The sequence below is a fragment of the Castor canadensis genome, chromosome 2, assembly GCF_047511655.1.
Source record: "Castor canadensis chromosome 2, mCasCan1.hap1v2, whole genome shotgun sequence".
Classification (NCBI taxonomy): domain Eukaryota; kingdom Metazoa; phylum Chordata; class Mammalia; order Rodentia; family Castoridae; genus Castor; species Castor canadensis.
Genome location: NC_133387.1, coordinates 88011376 through 88030538, shown reverse-complemented (window position 1 = coordinate 88030538; position 19163 = coordinate 88011376). Strand labels below are relative to the sequence as shown.

The following is a 19163-nucleotide window of genomic DNA, read 5'->3' as shown; positions in this document are numbered from 1 at the left end:
AAGTGTTTATGGAGGTGGAGTGGGGGATCCAACTTTTGAATTTCTTGTAGCCTTATTTGGAATATTAATACTACCACCCTATTCCTGTCACCATCTTCCTCCTATCTTCTAGTTGTTGTTTTAGTCTAAAAATACTTGGGACAGGAATGGGCAATGAAAGTCCAAGAGGAGTGACTGAAGCTACCAGGTAATGCATAGCTAAGCATGTGTACATATCACTGTGCTCTGCTTTTGCTGCCCATCCTGTGGGCTGGAGGGGTCACTTGTCTGCTCAGGTCCCTAGAGACCCAGGTGGGAATGTGTCTAGGTCACTCGGTACTTCTGCATGAATCCAACACTTTATGCTTAGGGAGGCTGTTGTGGTTATTGGTAGAGGTGTTGAGATGCAGATGCAAATTCTATCCCACCATAGAATAATTTACTATTTTCATTTGCCAAATTGGATTTGCTTTAGAAGGCAAAAAAGCAAAGAAAAAGCTATCCTTTTGGAGGGTGGCATTCATGTTTGCATATAATTTGCATATAGCAATGTAGCATATATAATAACTGGGTAAATTGCTTATTCCAGGGTCATTTTCCAGTTAATTTGTTTTCATTGATACTGTCGGATTATATTTTCCTGACTTCCCATTCCTGCTTTCCTTACCACATGACCTCTGATCTAGTTACCCCAAGCAATGCGTTGTGGGGTGTGTGAGAGTAGATTATGTGAGAAATGAAGAGTTCCAGATACTTTTTGGCTGGGGTCCTAGTAGTCTTCAGACTGTCACCTTCTCTGGAAGGTATTCTGGGACCATATAGAATTTCTCATTCATCCTCAGTGTAACTATTGAGGAAGGCAAAGAAGGTGTGAGATCACAAAACATAAGAATATGTTCACCCTCAGGCAGGGCAAGTGCAAGGTCATCACCAGAGTGTGAGTGTCTTCCATCTCCTGGGGGTGCCTCCTGTTGGTGGAGCCCAGCTGGAAGCCGGAGGGCCAGGGAGTTTGTGGTACAGTCCATAGATCTTTCCCCCTTCAGTCAGAGCAGAGAGCAGGGTGGAGAATGGACCTGCAGGAGCAAACAGGAAAATAACCAGCCCAGCTGTCTTAAGGGGGCATGACAAATTAAGTCTAGAAATATGCCTCCTTATAACAGTTGGCAACCTCTACTTCCTGCTCCTCCCTCCTCTCCCCTATCCCCTTTCTTCCTCCTCCTCCTCCTTCTGCTTCCTATTGTATTTATTCCAGATGTCAGGTTTATACTCAAATCCAAAGGTGATTTGAAGATTTCTATGAGCTCCTAGCAAGTTTTTGTTCTTAGAATCATCATTTTCCTGGATTTACTACTTACATGTATTTCTTCTCTCCACACCTTGTTAACCCATCTTTTTTGATTTGCCCCTCACAACCCCAAGTCTCTAAAGTTTCATATTTGACTATCTTGGGAAATACAAATATTTATTTATTTAAAATATTTCTTTGTGGTGAAAACATTTAAAATCCTTTCTTCTTGCTTATTAAAAGTTTCCAGTACATTATTTTCTATAGTTATACTATTTTGCAATAGAACACCAGAATGAACTTCTAACTGGAACTTAGTACCCATTAACCTTTCTCCAGGCTTCCCTACACCCCTACTCTCTCCCCAGGGCTGATAACTATTCTACTGTCAACTTCCATAAGATCATTTTTTTAATATATTTCACACATAAATGAGCTCATGTAGCATTTGCACTTCTGTACCTGGCTTGTTTCACTTAGCATAATGTCCTCCAGTTCCATCCATGTCACAAATGACAGAATCTCATCTGTTTTTTAATGACTGAATAGTATTCTACATGGTATGTATGCCACATATTCTTTATCCATTCATCAGTTAATAGATACTAACATGACTCCATTTCTGGTGGTGGAAATATCAATTAGGACAAGCATTGTTGAAAACAGTATGGAGTTACTCAAAAAATTAAAAATAGGCCCTGCACGATGGCTCACACCTATGGTCTTAAGTACAAGGGAAGCCATAGGTAGGAGGATCACAGCTGAGACTGGCCCTGGGTAAAAACACAAGACCCTACCTAGAAAATAAAGCAAAAGATGGGCTGGGGGCATAACGGAAGTGGAGAGCACCTCTGTAGCAAGACAAGAGGCTCTGAGTTCAAATCCTGGTACCCACCACCCCAAAATATTTAAACAATGGAACTACCACATGATCCAGCAATCCCCCGGCAGGGTATATATCCAAAGAAAATGAGATCAGTATGTCAAGAAGACATCTGTCCTCCCATGTTTATTGTAGCACTATTCACAATAACCAAGAAATGGAATCAACCTGTGTATTGTGTTAAATTTTATGCCTTTCACAAACTGTTTTGTACTTAAGAATTTTTATATTACTTCTATCAATATCATTGAATGCAGTCATTTATTAGTACTTATTAGTGTTATAAGAATTACTAATTCTTATAACAAATTGCCACAAACTTGTTGTCTTAAACCAATGCAGATTTTATTATTGCCCAGTTTTATAGGTTATGGGTCGGAACCAGGTCTCGGTGGTCTAAAATCAAGGTGTGCCAAAATCAAGGCTATGATCCTCCTGGGGGCTATAAGGGAGAATGTGTTTCCTTGCCTCTTGCCATTTCTAGAGGCTGCCTGCATCCTTGACTCATGGTTCCTTCTCCAGTCTTCAAAGCCTGCAAGGGCAGGTTGAGTCCTTCTGACATTGGATCACTGGCATTCTCCACCATCACTACACCCAGCTAATCCAGGGTAATCTTATTTCAAGGCCAATTGATAAACCACCTTAATTCCATCAGCAACTTTAACTCCTCTTTTCCCCATAGCCTAACACAGTCACAGGTTTTGGGGATCAGGATATGGACATCTTTAAAGAAACTATTCTGTGTAAAGTAGCTACTTGAAAAATTTGCTTAGATGAGTGATTGAGAATCAATCAGTGATTCTCAGATTTTATTGTATTGTGTTTCACTTCCCTCAGAGGTTCTGATTTATAATCCCACAAGTTGCAGAATTACCAGGCGGATCTTATGTTAAAAAACCACTGCTCCAGTGTATGAGTCACCGCCCTGCGCCCATAGCTTCTGACACCCACATTTACCAGAAATCAATGTCCAGAGCAGCCAAACCTAGATAGAGGGGGTGTGCGCTCCCCAGCACCTTGGGGAGTGAGGGTTAGAATGGCAGTGTAGTCTAGAGAGGCAAGTGCAACCTTTGGGGGTTAACCTTCCTAGTCCTGCTTGGCAGGACAGAGGGCTTACCCTCTGTCACACCCCACCTTCCTCTCACTCACTGCTCTCTGACCCTCACCCAGCTGGGGAAGCCTGATTTCCTCCTGTCTTCTGCCTTATTTCCTGGTTATACACCACTGAGTTCCTCACTTAGTTCTGAATGCTGAATCTTCTTTAGTAATGATCCAGATTTGTAAAAAGAGCAATTAATGACAGAAGAAGAGATGAGACAGAAACAAAAAAAATCCAGGTTTTTCTTTCTTCCATTGCCTCTTCATAGATTTTCTCTATAATACAGGGGATTTTCTAGGACAGTAGAGCTGCTCTGGGGGAGGGGTATAGATTCTGCATGTTCTACTGGGTCTGAAACCTTTTGCATTAAACAATGGTTGGGCAGTTAGTTGGTTGTAAGATTTTCCCCCTTAACTAAATGAAAACCTAGCTGTGCAACCACTGACCAGATTCTGTTCTTTTGGGTCTAGCTCTGTAGTCATAAACGTATCTAAGATGATCCCAGAAGACATGAACATGAGGCAGTTACAACAGAAAAGATTAGGTCTTTCAACACATTGTTCTATTGGAAAAAACAGACAAGTTTCAGGCAGATGGGCAGAGTTTTATGAAAAGACTATACTGCAGGTGTGGTGACAGGTGTCATCCCCTGGCAGCGGGGTTAGATTATTCCTCACTGGGAAGGTCACATGCAGAGCCAAATATCTGAGGCTTCCAGCTATATATTATGGGACAGGACCATTTTGGGTGAAGCAGATAAAACCTATGAGAAAGAGAATCAGTGGTCACTGAGACAAGGGTGAATCCCTTTCATTTGGCAGAAATATGAGTTCCTTGCATGTCACAGGGAAGCAGCTGACATTGTCATCAGGAGAGAAATGACCCTTTAAAAAAAACTGAAGGTAGAGAAAATAGAGATACAGGAAGGATGACACACTTGTAATATCCTCTGAGTAATTTTCTGGGATGCTGTTTCTCAAATTAGTTTGTTTTCCTGTTATTTCTGTGAGACTCCCCTGTTATTGTGCACAAATCAGTGTGTAATGAATTCCAGAACTCAAAACTGGTGTGCAGTGGGAATATCGCAGATGAAATGAGTAGGCATTCTGCATGGGGTAAAAAAGCATAATGAAGCCAATAAAAATGCAAAAATAATCAGGCAGGACCTGCACTCTGCAAATTTGAATCCCTTATTTGCATGAAAGGATCTGGGTGGGAATGTTGGCGGGAATTCTTCCTATATAAGCTGCTCTGTCCCCCTGCTCAGGGAGCTCTGGCTTGACTTGCTTTTGGTTAGAGCTGCATCTCCCTGAAGCAGCTGTTAATAAATAATTTTTTTAAAAGGGTCGTGGTGGTGGCTTACACCCATAATCCCAGCTACTCAGAAGAATCGAGGTTCAAGAACAGCCTGAGCAAAAAGTTAGTAAGACCCCATCTTAGCAAATGAACTAGGAATGGTCCTAGCTACTTGGAAGGCCATAAGTAGGAGATCATGGTCTGAAGCCAAGGCTTGGCAAAAGCTTGAGACCCTATCCAAAAAAAACCAACTAAAGCACAAAAGGGCATATGTGCATGACTCAAGTGGTAGAGTGCTTGTCTAATAAGTGCAAGGCCTTGAGTTCAAGCCCCAGTATCACCAAAACCCAAACTAACAAAACAAAACCCAAAGGAACAACTGGAGTGACTAAGTGAACGTCGATTACCTGCTAAGCCTTTTCTTATTTCATTCTTATAAAAACCCATGAGAAAGGAATTATTATCCTCATCTTATAAATGAAGAGGATGACAGAGAGAAAATAATTAGTCCCAAGTTACCCAAATAGAAACTGGCAACATTGGAATTTAAAGCTAGGTCTATGACCTAGAAATCTTTGCTCTTGACCATCATGTGTTAAATTCTGAGAAAAGTAGTCCCCGGAGTACGGTGGTTAAAAGTATTACCTGTTGAGTTAGTGTCAGTCTTGGGTAGAAGTTGTGTCCCCAGCACTTACGCCAGGGGTGACCTCTGGTACATTTTTGAAAAGCACTGAGCATTGATTTCCTCAATTCAAATAGGTTCAAAATAGCTATTTCCAATGGCTTTGAAACAGATGAGATAATGTGACAAACCCAGCGGAGGAGTGCCTGAAACCTAGTATCATTGCTGTTGTTATTTCATTGTAATTATTATTCATTACTATTATTCTTGATGTTGTTACCACAAATACTATGCCAACAAAGCCATTCACAATTTGGGTGGTTAAAGAAGATATGAAATAGAGGGAAATTCCAAATCAGAAGGACTGATCACCTATCAAGAATGTAGATTAATTGCTATTTGGTAAGGAAATGACTAAGGGAAACTGGGATTTGTCACTGTTAATCTTAACAAGACATATAGATCATTAGTTTTTAAAATTATCTTACTTCTCATTGGAAAGGGAAATACCCAGTGCTTGACTTTGTCTTCTAGGAACATAGGCAATTTGGACTCACTTAAGCAAATGTTTTAGATTAGTTACCTTGAACACCATGGAACCCAGTCTTGAGGGCGTTTAGAATTAGGCCCTAGGCCTCTTTCCTGAGGGCCCCCATTTTGTTCCTCTGGCCAAATGACTGGCCAGGATTCCTGGAATCCCAGTAGCTGACTGGTGACTTTGAAAGGGCTGGGTCAGGATGAGGATTCAAGGTACCTGGGAACAGCATATGGGCAGGTATTCATTCAGGACCCTGCAGGTACCTGGAAAATTAAGGTGGCACAAGATTGGACTAACAGCACCATGGTATCAACCAGCCAGTAAGGGGGAAAGAAACCATCTGGTGCTCCTGGTTGGAATAATATGTCCCAAAGTGTACCAGGAGGCCAATAGGACAACCTGTCCTCGGACTGAAGGTATAGAATCAGGTCCCATTGGCATACTCCCTCCTTTGGGTATCAGAACTTCATCAGTGAGAGTGAAAGTGGTAGAGAACAGGGATTCTATACTTGCTTCTGCTCTCTACCTGCCTGGCAGGCTTTAAAAGTATAATAGAGGGCCAGACATAGTGACTCACACCTGTAATCCCAGCTATCAGGAGGCACAGGTTGGGAGGATGACAGTTTGAGACCAGCCCAGGCAATAAGTTGGTCTCGGTGGCATGCTTGTTGCCCCAGCTATGGAGGAAGCATAAATAGGAGGATCTCTGCAGCCCAGACTGGCCTGGGTGAAAAATGAAACAACAAAAGCAAAAAAGACTGGGAGCATTGCTGAAGTGATAGAGCACCTGCCTAGCAAACACAAGGCCCTGAGTTTAAACCTCAGTACCAGAGATCTTTGACCCTTGGCATATGTGCCTGGTGTAGTCCTCTCCTGTTTTGAACCAAGGCTGGCTTTTGTGAACTCTACCCTGTAGCACAAATGATGGTGTGTGACTTCCTGCCAAGATTATAAAGGGTGTTGTTGCCTATAGCTTGTCTCCTGAATCCCTCATTCAGAGGGAGGTTCATGCCATGTTGGGGGTAGCAGTAAAGAAGTCACATGAGGAGGAAATGAAGCTTCCCCCCCCAGCCAGCACCAACCTCAGGGAGGCTCATCCAGTCTCAGTCACACCTTCATATGACTGCTAGCTGGCTGATACATTGGCTGTAACCTCATGAAAGACCTTGAGTGAGACCCACCCAGCCAGACACCCCAAATTCCTGACACACAGAAAGTATAATGGATAATACATTATCACTGTTTTCTTCAGCCACTAAATTTTAAAGAGTTATTGAGCAGTGTCGAATAACTTAATACATCTTGGCGTATTCTTTTGGGCTGTGGTTATGGTATCTTGTGACCAGCAAATACTTCCTAACCTGTAGTGTGGGAACCTAGAGAGTGATGACTATTTATGCCAGTTTGTGTACTGCTGTTGTTTTGCCTCTGAGCTCCAGTTCTTACCTGTTCCAAACTAATAGAGCTTTAAGCATTTTTCCTATTCAGCAAGTGTGATGTTCAGCTTTGTCAGTAGAGGGCGCTGGAGGGACATTGCATGAAGAAGTTGGCTTCTCTTCCTGTTCCCTGTCCTGCCTTTGCATTTTCTTGGCCTGGCTGCCGGGTCTGTCAGCAGTCCATGTGTGGAAACAGCCAGTAGCACTCTGCCTTAGTTTACACTTCGACTACCAAGACCTTTAGCAGAGTCCTGAGTCTGTCCTGGTGACTGCCTGACTGCGGCCCTCTGAACATGGACACCATGCATTCTAGGCCTGCTGGTTGGTCAGTAAGCTCCTAACAGCCCTGCCTTCTCTGCAGTCCTCTCACCAGACTTGGCCAGCTTTGGACCAAGCAACTCAATGACCCAGTGGGCTGCACCACTGCCTTTTCCAGTGAAGTCTGGATCACAGCCTTGAGAAATACCTGCCCCTTCCTTATGGGTTTGACCATCCATGAGCACTCTCTCTTAGGTCAGGGCATTTCCCTATTGTCATTATATTTTTCATATTGAAGTTTCCCTGTTCCTTGATGGACACAGAATGCCTATCCTGAGTGCTGCTCTTGAGCCATCACTGAGGCTCCCAGGGGACCAAGTGGTCTAGCATTCCATCCTCACTCTCTTACCCAATGGTATCTGCGTTATCTACACTGACTGAAGTCAGAGCAAACACTGTAAAGTTGTAGTAGAATTAAAGGCTGTTTTTTCTAGTTACAAAAATTAACTAATTACAAAGTGAAAATTAGTGTGTTTTCTATCTTCTGGTTAAACCCTAACCAATATAGCCACTTACTCTCTCTCTTGTGCTCAGAAACACCCAGTGCAGGAATTGGACTGGCCTGAGGAACCAGGAATTTCCTAGAAAGTCCTCAGGAGCTGCAGCAGCCAGTCTTTGTGTTTCAGCCCTGTCTGTCAAGGGCCATAACATCACTCATCTGCTTCTTTCTTTTTCTTTCTTCTTCTTCTTCTTCTTCCTTCTTCTTCTTCTTCTTCTTCTTCTTCTTCTTCTTCTTCTTCTTCTTCTTCTTAACATCACTCATCTGCTTCTTTCTTCTTCTTTCTTCTTCTTCTTCTTCTTCCTTCTTCTTCTTCTTCTTCTTCTTCTTCTTCTTCCTTCTTCTTCTTCTTCTTCTTCTTCTTCTTCTTCTTCTTCTTCTTCTTCTTCTTCTTCTTAACATCACTCATCTGCTTCTTTCTTCTTCTTTCTTCTTCTTCTTCTTCTTTCTTCTTCTTCTTCTTCTTCTTCTTCTTCTTCTTCTTCTTCTTCTTCTTCTTCTTCTTCTTCTTCTTCTTCTTTCTTCTTCTTCTTCTTCTTCTTTCTTCTTCTTCTCCTCCTCCTCCTCCTTCTCCTTCTCCTTCCTTTTCTTCTTCCTCTTCCTCTTCCTCCTCCTCCTCCTTCTCCTCCTCCTCTTTTTGAAGTCCTGGGTTTTGAACTCAGGGCCTACACCTTGAACCATTCCACCAGCCCTTTTTCTTTTTCTGTGATGAGTTTTTTCGAGATAGGGTCTCAAGAACTATTTGCTTGGGCTGGCTTTGAACCTTGATCCTCCTGATCTTTGTCTCCTGAATGATTAGGATTACAGGTGTGAGCCACTGGTGCTTGACTCTGCTTCTTTCTTCTCTCTTGGCAGATCAGTGTGCTTTACTTCTCCAGGTACTTGACAGGGTTGGTCAACCTACAGTTTCCAAGTTTTCTTGTCTTTCAATCATGCAATCAACAGAGGTTAATTAGCACTTCTCCTAGAAGCACCTGGCCATTTGGATCAGGTGCTCTTCCTTGGGCCATTTGGCAAAGGCTGAGGGTCATGTGATATAAACCTGATTAATGAGCCTTCCCTATGATGAATGAAGAGTCCCTTCTTAGAAAAGGGGATTCGGGTCCCAGCTTTCTAGAAATATGTCTACTACAGGCAATGCAACAAACATTGCAAGTCACAGACTGTCCTCTTTACACATTCCCTGTGCGTCTTCTCTTTGCCATGTGCTGGTGGCATTGGAAATGTGAGCAGAGGGTTTATGAGACAAAACTGAAAGCAGCTAAAAATAATGCATAGATTCTCCATGGTATCCTTGCACCCTGCAGAAACCTTTGCATGCCTGATTTCCTTTGGGAGAAGAAAGTAACTGACCTTTTCAGCCATTTTCTTCCCGTATATCTAGAAGGGAAAATAAGAATTCTTCTCCATCTCCTGTTTTCTTCAAAGGCCAGCTTTCTGGCAGGAGACACAAACAGAGCAGCCACAGCTACCTCATAAAGGGAGTGAGAGTCAGTTGGGAAGGTCAGGAAGGGGAACTGTAGAGAGCAGTCTAGTGAGCTTGACTTGACGATGGTTCAAACTGATGAGGCAAGTCAAAGCGTGGTGAGAATCAAGGGGAGGGAGCATAGGAATCATATGAGGAGGCTTCAAATGAAAAATCATTGAAAAAGTTCATTTTCCATATGAACAATCATAGTAAAGAAAGATTTAGTGTCAACACCAAGCCCAAGTACAATTCCTTTGAAATACACAGATGTCTTAAGTAAGTTGTTCGTATGTGTTGGGAATATGTGTGTAGAATTAAAATGATATTACATAGCTATTTAACAATTCTAGTCACAAAACTAATTGCTTTAAATAAAACGCTCTGCTTTGATTAACACCGTTACTGTGGCAGCTGAAGTATTAGCAGAACTGGGAACTGTCTGGCAAAGAGAGAGTCCATTCAAACACACTTGGGGAATCTGAAGACATTTACTTGGGGTACTGATGACTTCCATGAAGATAGAACATGGTACTTAAACCAAGTAAATGATCAGCTTCTGCATATAGAAGTGCGAAGAAGGCCTTAATTAATTTACTAATTGCACATTGCATTTTAAGCAGTTCCTTTGATTTGGATCTGTTAGTGGTTTAGTTGCTGTTTCCTCTCACCAAGAGGAGGGAAGGAAAGTTGCTGAGAGGGAAGGAAAGGGATGGCTATGGGATGGATCAGCCCTGGGGACTGGCAGAAGCCTGTCTGATGTATGACTTCCTAGCCCAAAATGCTTCCATAACATGTGGTAAGGTATCTAAAATTCCCTAGAGTCACTCCAAGAAAGTCCTCTGGGTAAGATACCATTTCATTTCTTGAAAGTACTGAAATTGACAAGTCTTTAGGCCCTCCCCACAGTATATTGACTTACTCATTTGCCAGAGAAGAAGGATCTCTTTAATCTCTGTCTCTCTCCATCTAATGCAAAGGAGAGAGTCTGGGGTCTGGTCTGATGGGAGATGAGGGTGAAGAGGAAAACCCAGAGCATAAAGTGATGCTCCTCAGGAAGGAAAGCAATGGGTCAGATTGGCACTAATTTAGTTTTGATGAGTTCCACTTACTTCAAGTGACATCTGTGAAGACATAAGAGTAGATTTCCTCACCATCACTGTGAATAAGCAACGGAATGAGCTAGTGTGAGAAGTGGTGAAATTTCCTCCTGTAGAAAGCTCACTGATAGAATAGATAATCTGCCTCCTTCTGGGCTGTTCCTTCTGGAACAAGCCCTCAGGAAGAGGTGGCCAGATTCACAAATCGGCCACCAGGGGTCTCCAGAAGAATTGAAAGGGCAGCTGAGGCAAAGCCACAGTTGTTTCTTGTTCATCTAGGAAGGACCAATATTTATGGGAACTGCATACTCACCCTCTTCTGTTACTAGAGAAACTTCTCATTTAAAGATTCAAAAGATTTGTTTGCCACTTCTTTAAGATTTATATTTTCTTTTTCTGTTCTTTTTTGCTCATCAGTTCTTGCCACAGTACTCAATAATTTTTGTCTTCGTTAAATATGTAAATATTTTCCAGTAGGGGATTACTCACCTTTCAGGCCTCAGCTTACACGTTACCTTATCATCAAAGGCCTTTTTTTGAGTACTCAAACCAGTGTCCCACCACTATTCTCTCATCTCACCTCTCTGTCTTGTCTTTGTAGTTACTTGCTTATTGCCTGTCTTCCCACCTCACCAGTTAAAAGACTAAAGAGCTAGCCCTTAAAAAGATGTACCAGGCAGTATTCTACACAGCAGCCCAATGAGGTAGACATTGTTATTGTCTGTATTTTCAAGCAGAGGACATTAGACAGGGAAGTAAGTTGCCCAAGGACACAGAGCTGGAAAATAGCAGTTTGAATTCCAACCCCTGGCAGTCTGGCTCCATAATCCATGTTTACCTATTAAATATTCTTAATAGCAGGAGTTTGTACATGTACAAACCTTGCATGTACACCTCTAGACAATGCTGGTGATCAGTGAGTGTTACATGTTAAATGAATTATGGTAAATTCATAGGGCGTCATGCAACACACTGCTGTGAGATGTCCACAATATATCCACACAGAAAATATAATCAACATGTAAACACCTCTGTAATCATCTCTAGGCAATAAGGTTGGTAAGGGCAGAGGGATTTTTTAAATGCTCTTAAATATAATTTTTTTTTTTTGTAGTACTAGGTTTGAACTCTGGGCCTATGCCTTGAGCCACTCTATCAGCCCTTTTTTATGATGGGAGTTTTCCAGATAGGGTCTTGCAGAACTATTCGCCCAGACTGGCTTCGAACCTCAGTCTTCCTGATCTCTGCCTCCTAAGTAGTTATGATTACAGGGGTGAGTCACCAGTTCCTAGGAAAATATAAAAAGTTTTAAGGGAAAAATGTAAAGCTTTTTAAAAAAAATGCACTCTCTTGTTTCATACACTGTTGAATCTGCCTCAGTGTGATTAATATTTTTGAAGTTGTGAATGTTATATCCATGTAAATTAATTAGTTATTTCTTTCTTCATTTGTCCCTAAGTTTTGCAACATGGCTTTGTTTAGGATATCTTCATTTACTTTTCTTCTTTCCTAAGTGGGGCTTGGGGTGTGGAAGAAGAGCTATATTCTCACTGGAAGAGCTGAATATGTCACTTTAAAGGATTATCCATAAGTCAGTTCATAGCATTATTGTGGACATAATTACTACCATGTGTCATGACATTGTGATGTCATGGTACATGATGTGAAGACATTGACAACCTGCATGCATGCTGTGCTACAAGGAGCTCTTCGGTGTTTAGTATTGGACTTGTACACCTCTATTCTCTGGCTTATGACTTCTGCATCCCATTACTGATCTGGGAGGTGTTAGTTAACAGGCTGCTTGGTTCATCAGAGTGGAAAGATAGATGTGTGGTGTTTCCTTTAAAAACAGGCCACCTGGAGGGCCATTGAGCCTCATCCACCTCCTTCAGGAAAGTTCCTGAGAGGCAGGTCAGCTGAGGTTGGAGGTGTGGACCTGTGCTCTTACTCTTGCAGCATTCTAAGAATGTAGCGTCTGTGCTTCACAGTTGCATAAGAAGGATGTTTGGCACCAGGGTGTTTGACTTGACTTTGTAGTGTGGCCTCTCAGGGTCAGGCTGTTTTTGTGAGAGTCCAGAGATTCCTTTCATCCTGCCAGCTCACAGGAAGGGACATGGAAGGATCCAGAGGGTGAGTGAAGACCAGAGGCACAGGGCATCCTGAAGGACAAATTGAAGCTGACCACCTCACAGATTCTCAGCCCTGCTGATGCACAAGAATCACCTGGGAGCTTTTAAGAAGGACTGAGGGTGCCTGCCCCATTCCAGGCCATGGGAATTTGAACCCATAAACCCAGTTTATGGAATTTGAACCCAGGCAAAAGTATTTTTTAAAAACTCTCCCCTTGTTTTACTGGGTGGCCAACCTAGAGCACCACTGGCTTGCTGTAGCACACCGTGGCCCTGGGAGTTCACAGGGACCTTAGGGAGGAAGCAAGGGCGGATGTGCCCTGGAACCAGAGGGCCCCCGCATCTCATACTCCCAGGAAGCTGGGAGGAGGAGGAGGAACAATTTCCTTCCTTCCAGCTCCCATGGTTTTTCCACCTCCTGGTATATGTAATTTGCTCCCACTGCTGAGTGCATACAAATGCAAAGTGGTTCTGGCATGTGGCATTAAATAGTGAAGCAGAGGATCTAAGAGGAGGTAAACATCACACGTTCAAACAAAACTCACACCAGGGCTCCAGGCAGGTTGGGACAAGAGCTGGTTATATTTCTTTTGCACATTAGAGTTTATAACATTATTTCATCTACATTTGCTCATCATCATTTAAGGGAGGCTGTGTGGTAAGTACTATGGCCACTTGACAGATGAGGAAACTGGCCAGAGGAAGATGAGGACCAGGATGTTATGGCTGTCATGTGGCCAAGAAAGCCATAACCTGCCTGGATCCCAAGTCCACAGTCACTCTGCTTCACCACAGCAGTTCTGAAAGGCTGCCTTTGATTTATCTGACAACATCCTGGTTCACCAAGTCACATGTACACTTGAGACAGGAGGACTAGATAGTGAAATACTGCCCAAAGAAGATATGGGTCAAAGAAGCAAGGAAAACCCACCAAACAACCCACTTTCCCACTCTCAAATGATCTGTAAATCTCTATCTATTGCAGCAATGCTAACGTCTGTGGAATATGTGCCATATGTCACTTGCTGGACTTCATAAGAATTAATTCACTCAATCCTCCCATCACCCATATTTTGTAGGTACAATCGTCGATCCATCATCAGTTCCTATTACAGGAGAGGAAAGTGAGGGTCAAAGAGCTTCCATACCTTGCCCAGTCACCCAGCTTGGGAGCCCTAAAGCCTAAGTTTGAATCTGAACAGTTTGGAGCAGGAACTCAACACTTTCCCATGACGCTGTTATCCTGCTGGTTAGAGAGCCCAGTGCAACTCTGGGATTCTGCTGTTTCTTCTTCTTTTCTTAATCTCAACAGTCATACAGTTATTGTGCTTTTATCATACACTAGGCATTGTTCCAAGGACTTTAGTTATGTCTCTTAATTTCCTAGTGCTTGGGGAGTAGGCTCCTGATCTGACCCTTCACAGCAAGGCTGTTATGCAGAACACCTCTGTCCCCAGCAGCTCTCTCTTAGGGAGGTCCTTCTGGGAACCTGCCCAGCATTGTTGAGGGAGCTTATGTCAGACTTTCAGTGACTGAAGGAGAGAAGCCCTTCTGTGCTGGCTGTCATAGTAGGGCTCTGTGTCATCAATTCTTCCTCCAGGTTCTTGGTGGTGGCATCCAAGTCATCTCCCCCTGAGTTACATATTACAAACTCCTCACATTATACTGGCATGGGGACCTCAGCCATTTGAACTTTAGTGACCCTTGCCTTTGTCTGTCTGGAAGATCTGGCCCAGTCAGAGGAAGAGACAGGGTTAATTTTTTCCTTGCTTGCTGTGATTGTACAGTGAACATCCAGACAGCCAGATGTCAAAGTTGGACTCACTGTTAGGTCTGACTCTGAGTCCTGGAGATGCCAAGAGGGCTTCCTTCCGATGGCTCTGGAGGACTCACCTATGTCCATGCTGCACTCCCCACCTGCATCTTTTCTCTGAGAGAATGTTCCCTTGCCATTTCTGTCCATCCACAGCTTTGCTCTCAGCTATGCTCATGGCTGAATCTTCCTCCGTCTTCAGGTCTCAGCTCAGTCTTAGGCCCTCACTGAGTTCTTCATTGTTCACCCTGTCTAAAGAGAGCCTCCCACCTTCTCAGCTTTCAGTGAACCTCTTTGCATCACTTGTCTATCCTTTTCATACCCCTTTCTCATCACATTTATTTTCTCATTACTTATTTATTGTCTTATTCTTTGTGAAATTGTAAGCTCCAAAACAATGAGTTTTTAACTCAACTGCTTTACTAGGCACCTGGCTTGTAGCAGGGTGCCATACCATATTAGGTGCTCAGTAAATATGTACTGAGTGAGCCTGGCACAGTGACTCATGCCTATAATTGTAGCTACTTGGGAGGCTACAATCAGGAGGATTGTAGCCTGAAGCCAGTCCTGGAAAGAGTTCATGAGACCCCAACCCATCTCAACCAATAGAAGCTGTGCGTGGTGGCATATGCCTGTCATCCAAGTTCCTCAGAAAGTGTAAAGAGGAAGACTGTGGTCCAGGTATAAACTTGAGACCCAAAACAAAAAAATCTACAGATGCGGCTCAAGTGGTAGAACACCTGTCTAGCAAGCACAGGGCCCCAAATTCAAAGCCCAGTAACACCAAACAAAAAGAAAAGAAAAACCACTGAATGAAGGAATAAAAAACCTGTCATTGGAGGTGATGGTATTATCACTACCACCAGTAGCTGATTTCCAACATCCAAATTCTGCCAGTGACCCTTTCTAGTTTATGCCTCCCACGTCTCCGTAAATCCATGCTGTGTTTAGCATTCCGTGGCTGTCAGCCCCATCAGCTAAATGACTCTGGTCTGATCACATGTCCTCAGCTCCCCCATGTTGAATGAAGTAGCTCCAGTCCCTGTGAAGACGTCAATGAATAAAATCAAAATGACAGTTTGGACTCTCAGTTAAGGAGGGAGCAGCCATTGAGGAGAATGGATTTTTGGGGGACTATGAAAGTCAAACGAAAGAGTCCCCAGGAAAGTTTCAACAGCTAAAAATAAAGTCCCTACTCTAGGCAGCATGCTGGGTGTCTAGCAGCGTGCACAGGCAGAGCTTCTGCATCTAGGGGGTTTTCTGTCCATTGGCGAGCGGGGACTTAACAGCATAACAGGAAGACACCACCATGTATGTGGCAAATACAAGTTCCAAACACTAGACGATGCTCAGTCCTTTGTTTACAGTGGAGTTTGGCTGGAGTCTCAGAAGGCCTTATGGGATGTGGTCAAGGCCCTGGAAGACAGGGGCTTTGCAAACATTTACTGTGTATTCTGAAACCTTGGTGCACGTTCTCGGTGGTCACTGGCTTTTCTGTTCTGTCTAGGTGAAGCCAGAGGATGCCCCAGTAGCCCTCTGGCTTCAGGGTGGGCCAGGAGGTTCATCCATGTTTGGACTCTTTGTGGAGAATGGACCTTATCTTGTCACAAAAAACATGACTGGTAAGTGTTGCTTTGACTGTGTTTCCTATACAGAGTCCTTCGTCTGAACCGTGTATCTGCTCCCTAACTCATTTAAGAGGACTAGCTTAACAGTTCCAGATTGCAAAAACACAACTTTCTTGCAATGTCTGTCCAAGAAGGAGGAGCCATGGGGTTTGTGCCCTGCCTGACCTACTTTGTCCCTTGAAATTTGGGTGAAAGGTTCTAAGCTATTTTCTCAAGTCTGCTGCTGACTCAAGCATTCTCGGCTTACAGAAATGGTTGGTATTCATTACTGTTTGGGAGAACCTTTCACATGGGTCTAGTGAGGGAATTATGTCCCTAATTAGTCATTGGAACAGAACACTTTTTGGTTCAGTCACTTAAATGATACGATACCCTGGAAGCAAGATGCTGTGATGGGGGCTGAGGTGGAGGAAGGAATGGAGAAAGAGCAACATCTGGCTGTAACCCAGGGTCATCTCCATCTTGTTGTCTGATTTGAGGGAGATTGTTTACTTTCCCTGGGTCAGAACTCCAAATGTGAACTTGTTTGCAACTCATTATAAAAGCTTGTGTGCCAATTTTGTTAAAGTTGTCCTCTACAGTGGGGGGTGGCAGAAGAGAATTCAAGAGGACTGGGATGATTTACAGGATTGGCCAAGTGGGCATTGTTGCTTGGGCTCTTCATGAACCAGTTGCACAAGGTTTGTTTTCAGGCTTCATCTTAGATGTAGAAATTCTCTGGGTGAGGGAAAAAGTAGAGAAGAAGCAAGGAGAGGAGAAGGTCAAGGTGCACTGCACAAGTATGATGCAGTGTTCATGTGCAGGGAAGGAGGGTGTCCTGGGCTCCTGACCAAATGAGGCCTTACCTGCAATGTTTTGTTACAACTACCTCTCCAACTCCTCTATTTTAACAGTTCATCTCAGAGACTTCCCTTGGACAACCACCATCTCCATGCTTTACATTGATAATCCGGTGAGTGTCACGTGACACTATGAAAGGTCATTTCAGGCCTCTTGTGGCTTCTTTTTGCTAAGTATAGTTGTATACCCCCATAATGATGCTTTGATCAACGATGGACCACAAATACAACAGTGGTCCTATAAAATTATAATGGAACTGACAGATTCCTATCACCTAGTATTTTTACTTTGCAATGCTTAGATATGTTTAGATATGCAAGTATTTGCCATTGTGTTACAGTTGCTTGCTGTATGCAGTACCCTACAGGAGTGTGCTGTACAGGATTACAGCCTAAAAGCAAGTGATGACATCTATCTATCTATATATTATCTATCTACCTATATACTATCTCTCTCTCTATATATATATATCCATCTCCTACGTGTGGAGTAAGCTATACCATCTAGGGTTGTGTAAGTATAGCTTATAATATTCTTACAACAATGAGTTCATCTTGGGATGTATTTCTAAAAAAGGGGGATCCTCATTATGTATGACTATATATTTTTAAAATTAGAGATACAGTTGTTTTCTTTTTAAAATAGAATTTAATCTGTTAAATGAAAACCATTTCAGATTTTGTTTTTCTATTAGCATGTTTTATCATGTCTGAATTTGGGAGTGTTCCTTGTTCCCTTCTCTCCTTTCCTTATTTTTAATCCTGTTCACTGAATTATATCATCCAGGATAAGGGATTCCTCTTTTTCCACTGATGGAATTCCTAATCTTTCATATAGCGTTCTAGATACAAAAGGCCCAAACTGTTCTCCTTTCCCTATCAAGGTAAGCAGAATGCCTCATTTGGGGGAAAAAAGCAGTATACTCCTTGGGAAGTTTTTCTGAAATTGATTTTGATAAGGTGTAAAACAGGAGAGTATCTCAGGGTCAGCCTCTGCGAGTATGAAGTAGTTTTACCCCAACACATCTTAGCTTCTCTCACTTTGTAGATGGTTCAAAAAGAAAACAAGTAAATACAAAGGGAAAAAAGTCAACATGCTTGTCCTTCCACCTGTTTTATCCACCATACTTTTTCCTAGTCTATAATTGCATATTTAAATAGAAAATGAATTAAATGCTGTGTTCATTTGTGTGTTTAGGGAAAAAAATTTAAATCTTTATACCTGGTGGGGAGTACATTCCTTATACAAATTATTGACACAAAATCACTTGTAGATTCTTCTTTTGGTTTACAGTTCAATTGTCTATAAATTTCTAGGAATAAGGCAATATAATTTAAAATGAGGCTCATTTTTAAACTCCTTATCTACTGAAGATGAAATGGTGCTATGGCCATATTTCTAACAAATAAAGAAACAAAGAATATATACAATACGTTTTTATCTCCAGCCTAAAGAGTTCCTTCTTGGCAGGACAGAGCCATGCACCCTCCGTGTTTCAGAGAGGAGGCAGATTTGGGTCTTTTGATTCTGTGGCAGGACCGCAAAAGGCAAATTCCTCTTCCTTCCTCCTTTATCAGGAAGCTAAAGACACATGGGTTGATAGCAAAGATCTGAACTCTTTGGAACAAGTAAGGTGGGTTCTAGCTGAAGGTCTCTGATGCACATGTTTCTCTGTGCTGATACCTGCTGATTTGTTTCCCTTTCAGGTGGGCACAGGCTTCAGTTTTACTGATGACAAAAAGGGATATGCAGTCAACGAGGATGATGTAGCACGAGATTTGTACAGGTAACTTTGTCTGGGCTTCTCTAAATCAAGCATTTTTCTACATAGGAGATTTCTTCTACTGGCAGAATTAGTGACTTGTTCTTATTATCCAGTTTTTGAAAATTTTTAAGAAAATTTCTACACAAGGAGCACACACACATACTCTCGAGTGTCTTCTCCACTTTGTTATCTTGTCATCAACAGTTGTATAAGTGGCCATCAAAGAACATTGTTAGGAGAACTAAAATCTTAAGGTATAATTGTAATTTTGTAAAAATGTCCCTTATGAACAATAGAGACATAACACAAATTTTTAACCACAGATTAGTTTTCAAGCATTTCAACCAGATGCCTCCGACATTTCTTCCTGTTTTCCAAAATTATATTTAACTTTTCATATGCCAGGAGATGACATCTTATTGATATCTGTAGGTCTTCTTTCTTAGGCTCTCTCCTGTGGCTTTC

At 42.4% G+C, this 19163-nt stretch overlaps 1 protein-coding gene across 18 annotated transcripts in view; it reads left to right on the top strand.

Moving 5' to 3' along the window:
• The window catches only part of Cpvl (carboxypeptidase vitellogenic like), a 135977-nt gene that overhangs the window by 24614 nt on the left and 92200 nt on the right, over positions 1 to 19163 (top strand). For all 18 annotated transcript variants that reach the window (XR_012445258.1, XM_074065203.1, XM_074065214.1 and 15 more), the window contains 3 exons: positions 15973 to 16087; positions 16987 to 17045; positions 18640 to 18719. Coding sequence is in view for 17 of the 18 variants with exons in the window: in XM_074065203.1 (XP_073921304.1) it covers positions 15973 to 16087; positions 16987 to 17045; positions 18640 to 18719 (254 nt within the window). In the remaining variant the exon portion in view is untranslated. The remainder of the gene's footprint in view (positions 1 to 15972; positions 16088 to 16986; positions 17046 to 18639; positions 18720 to 19163) is intronic.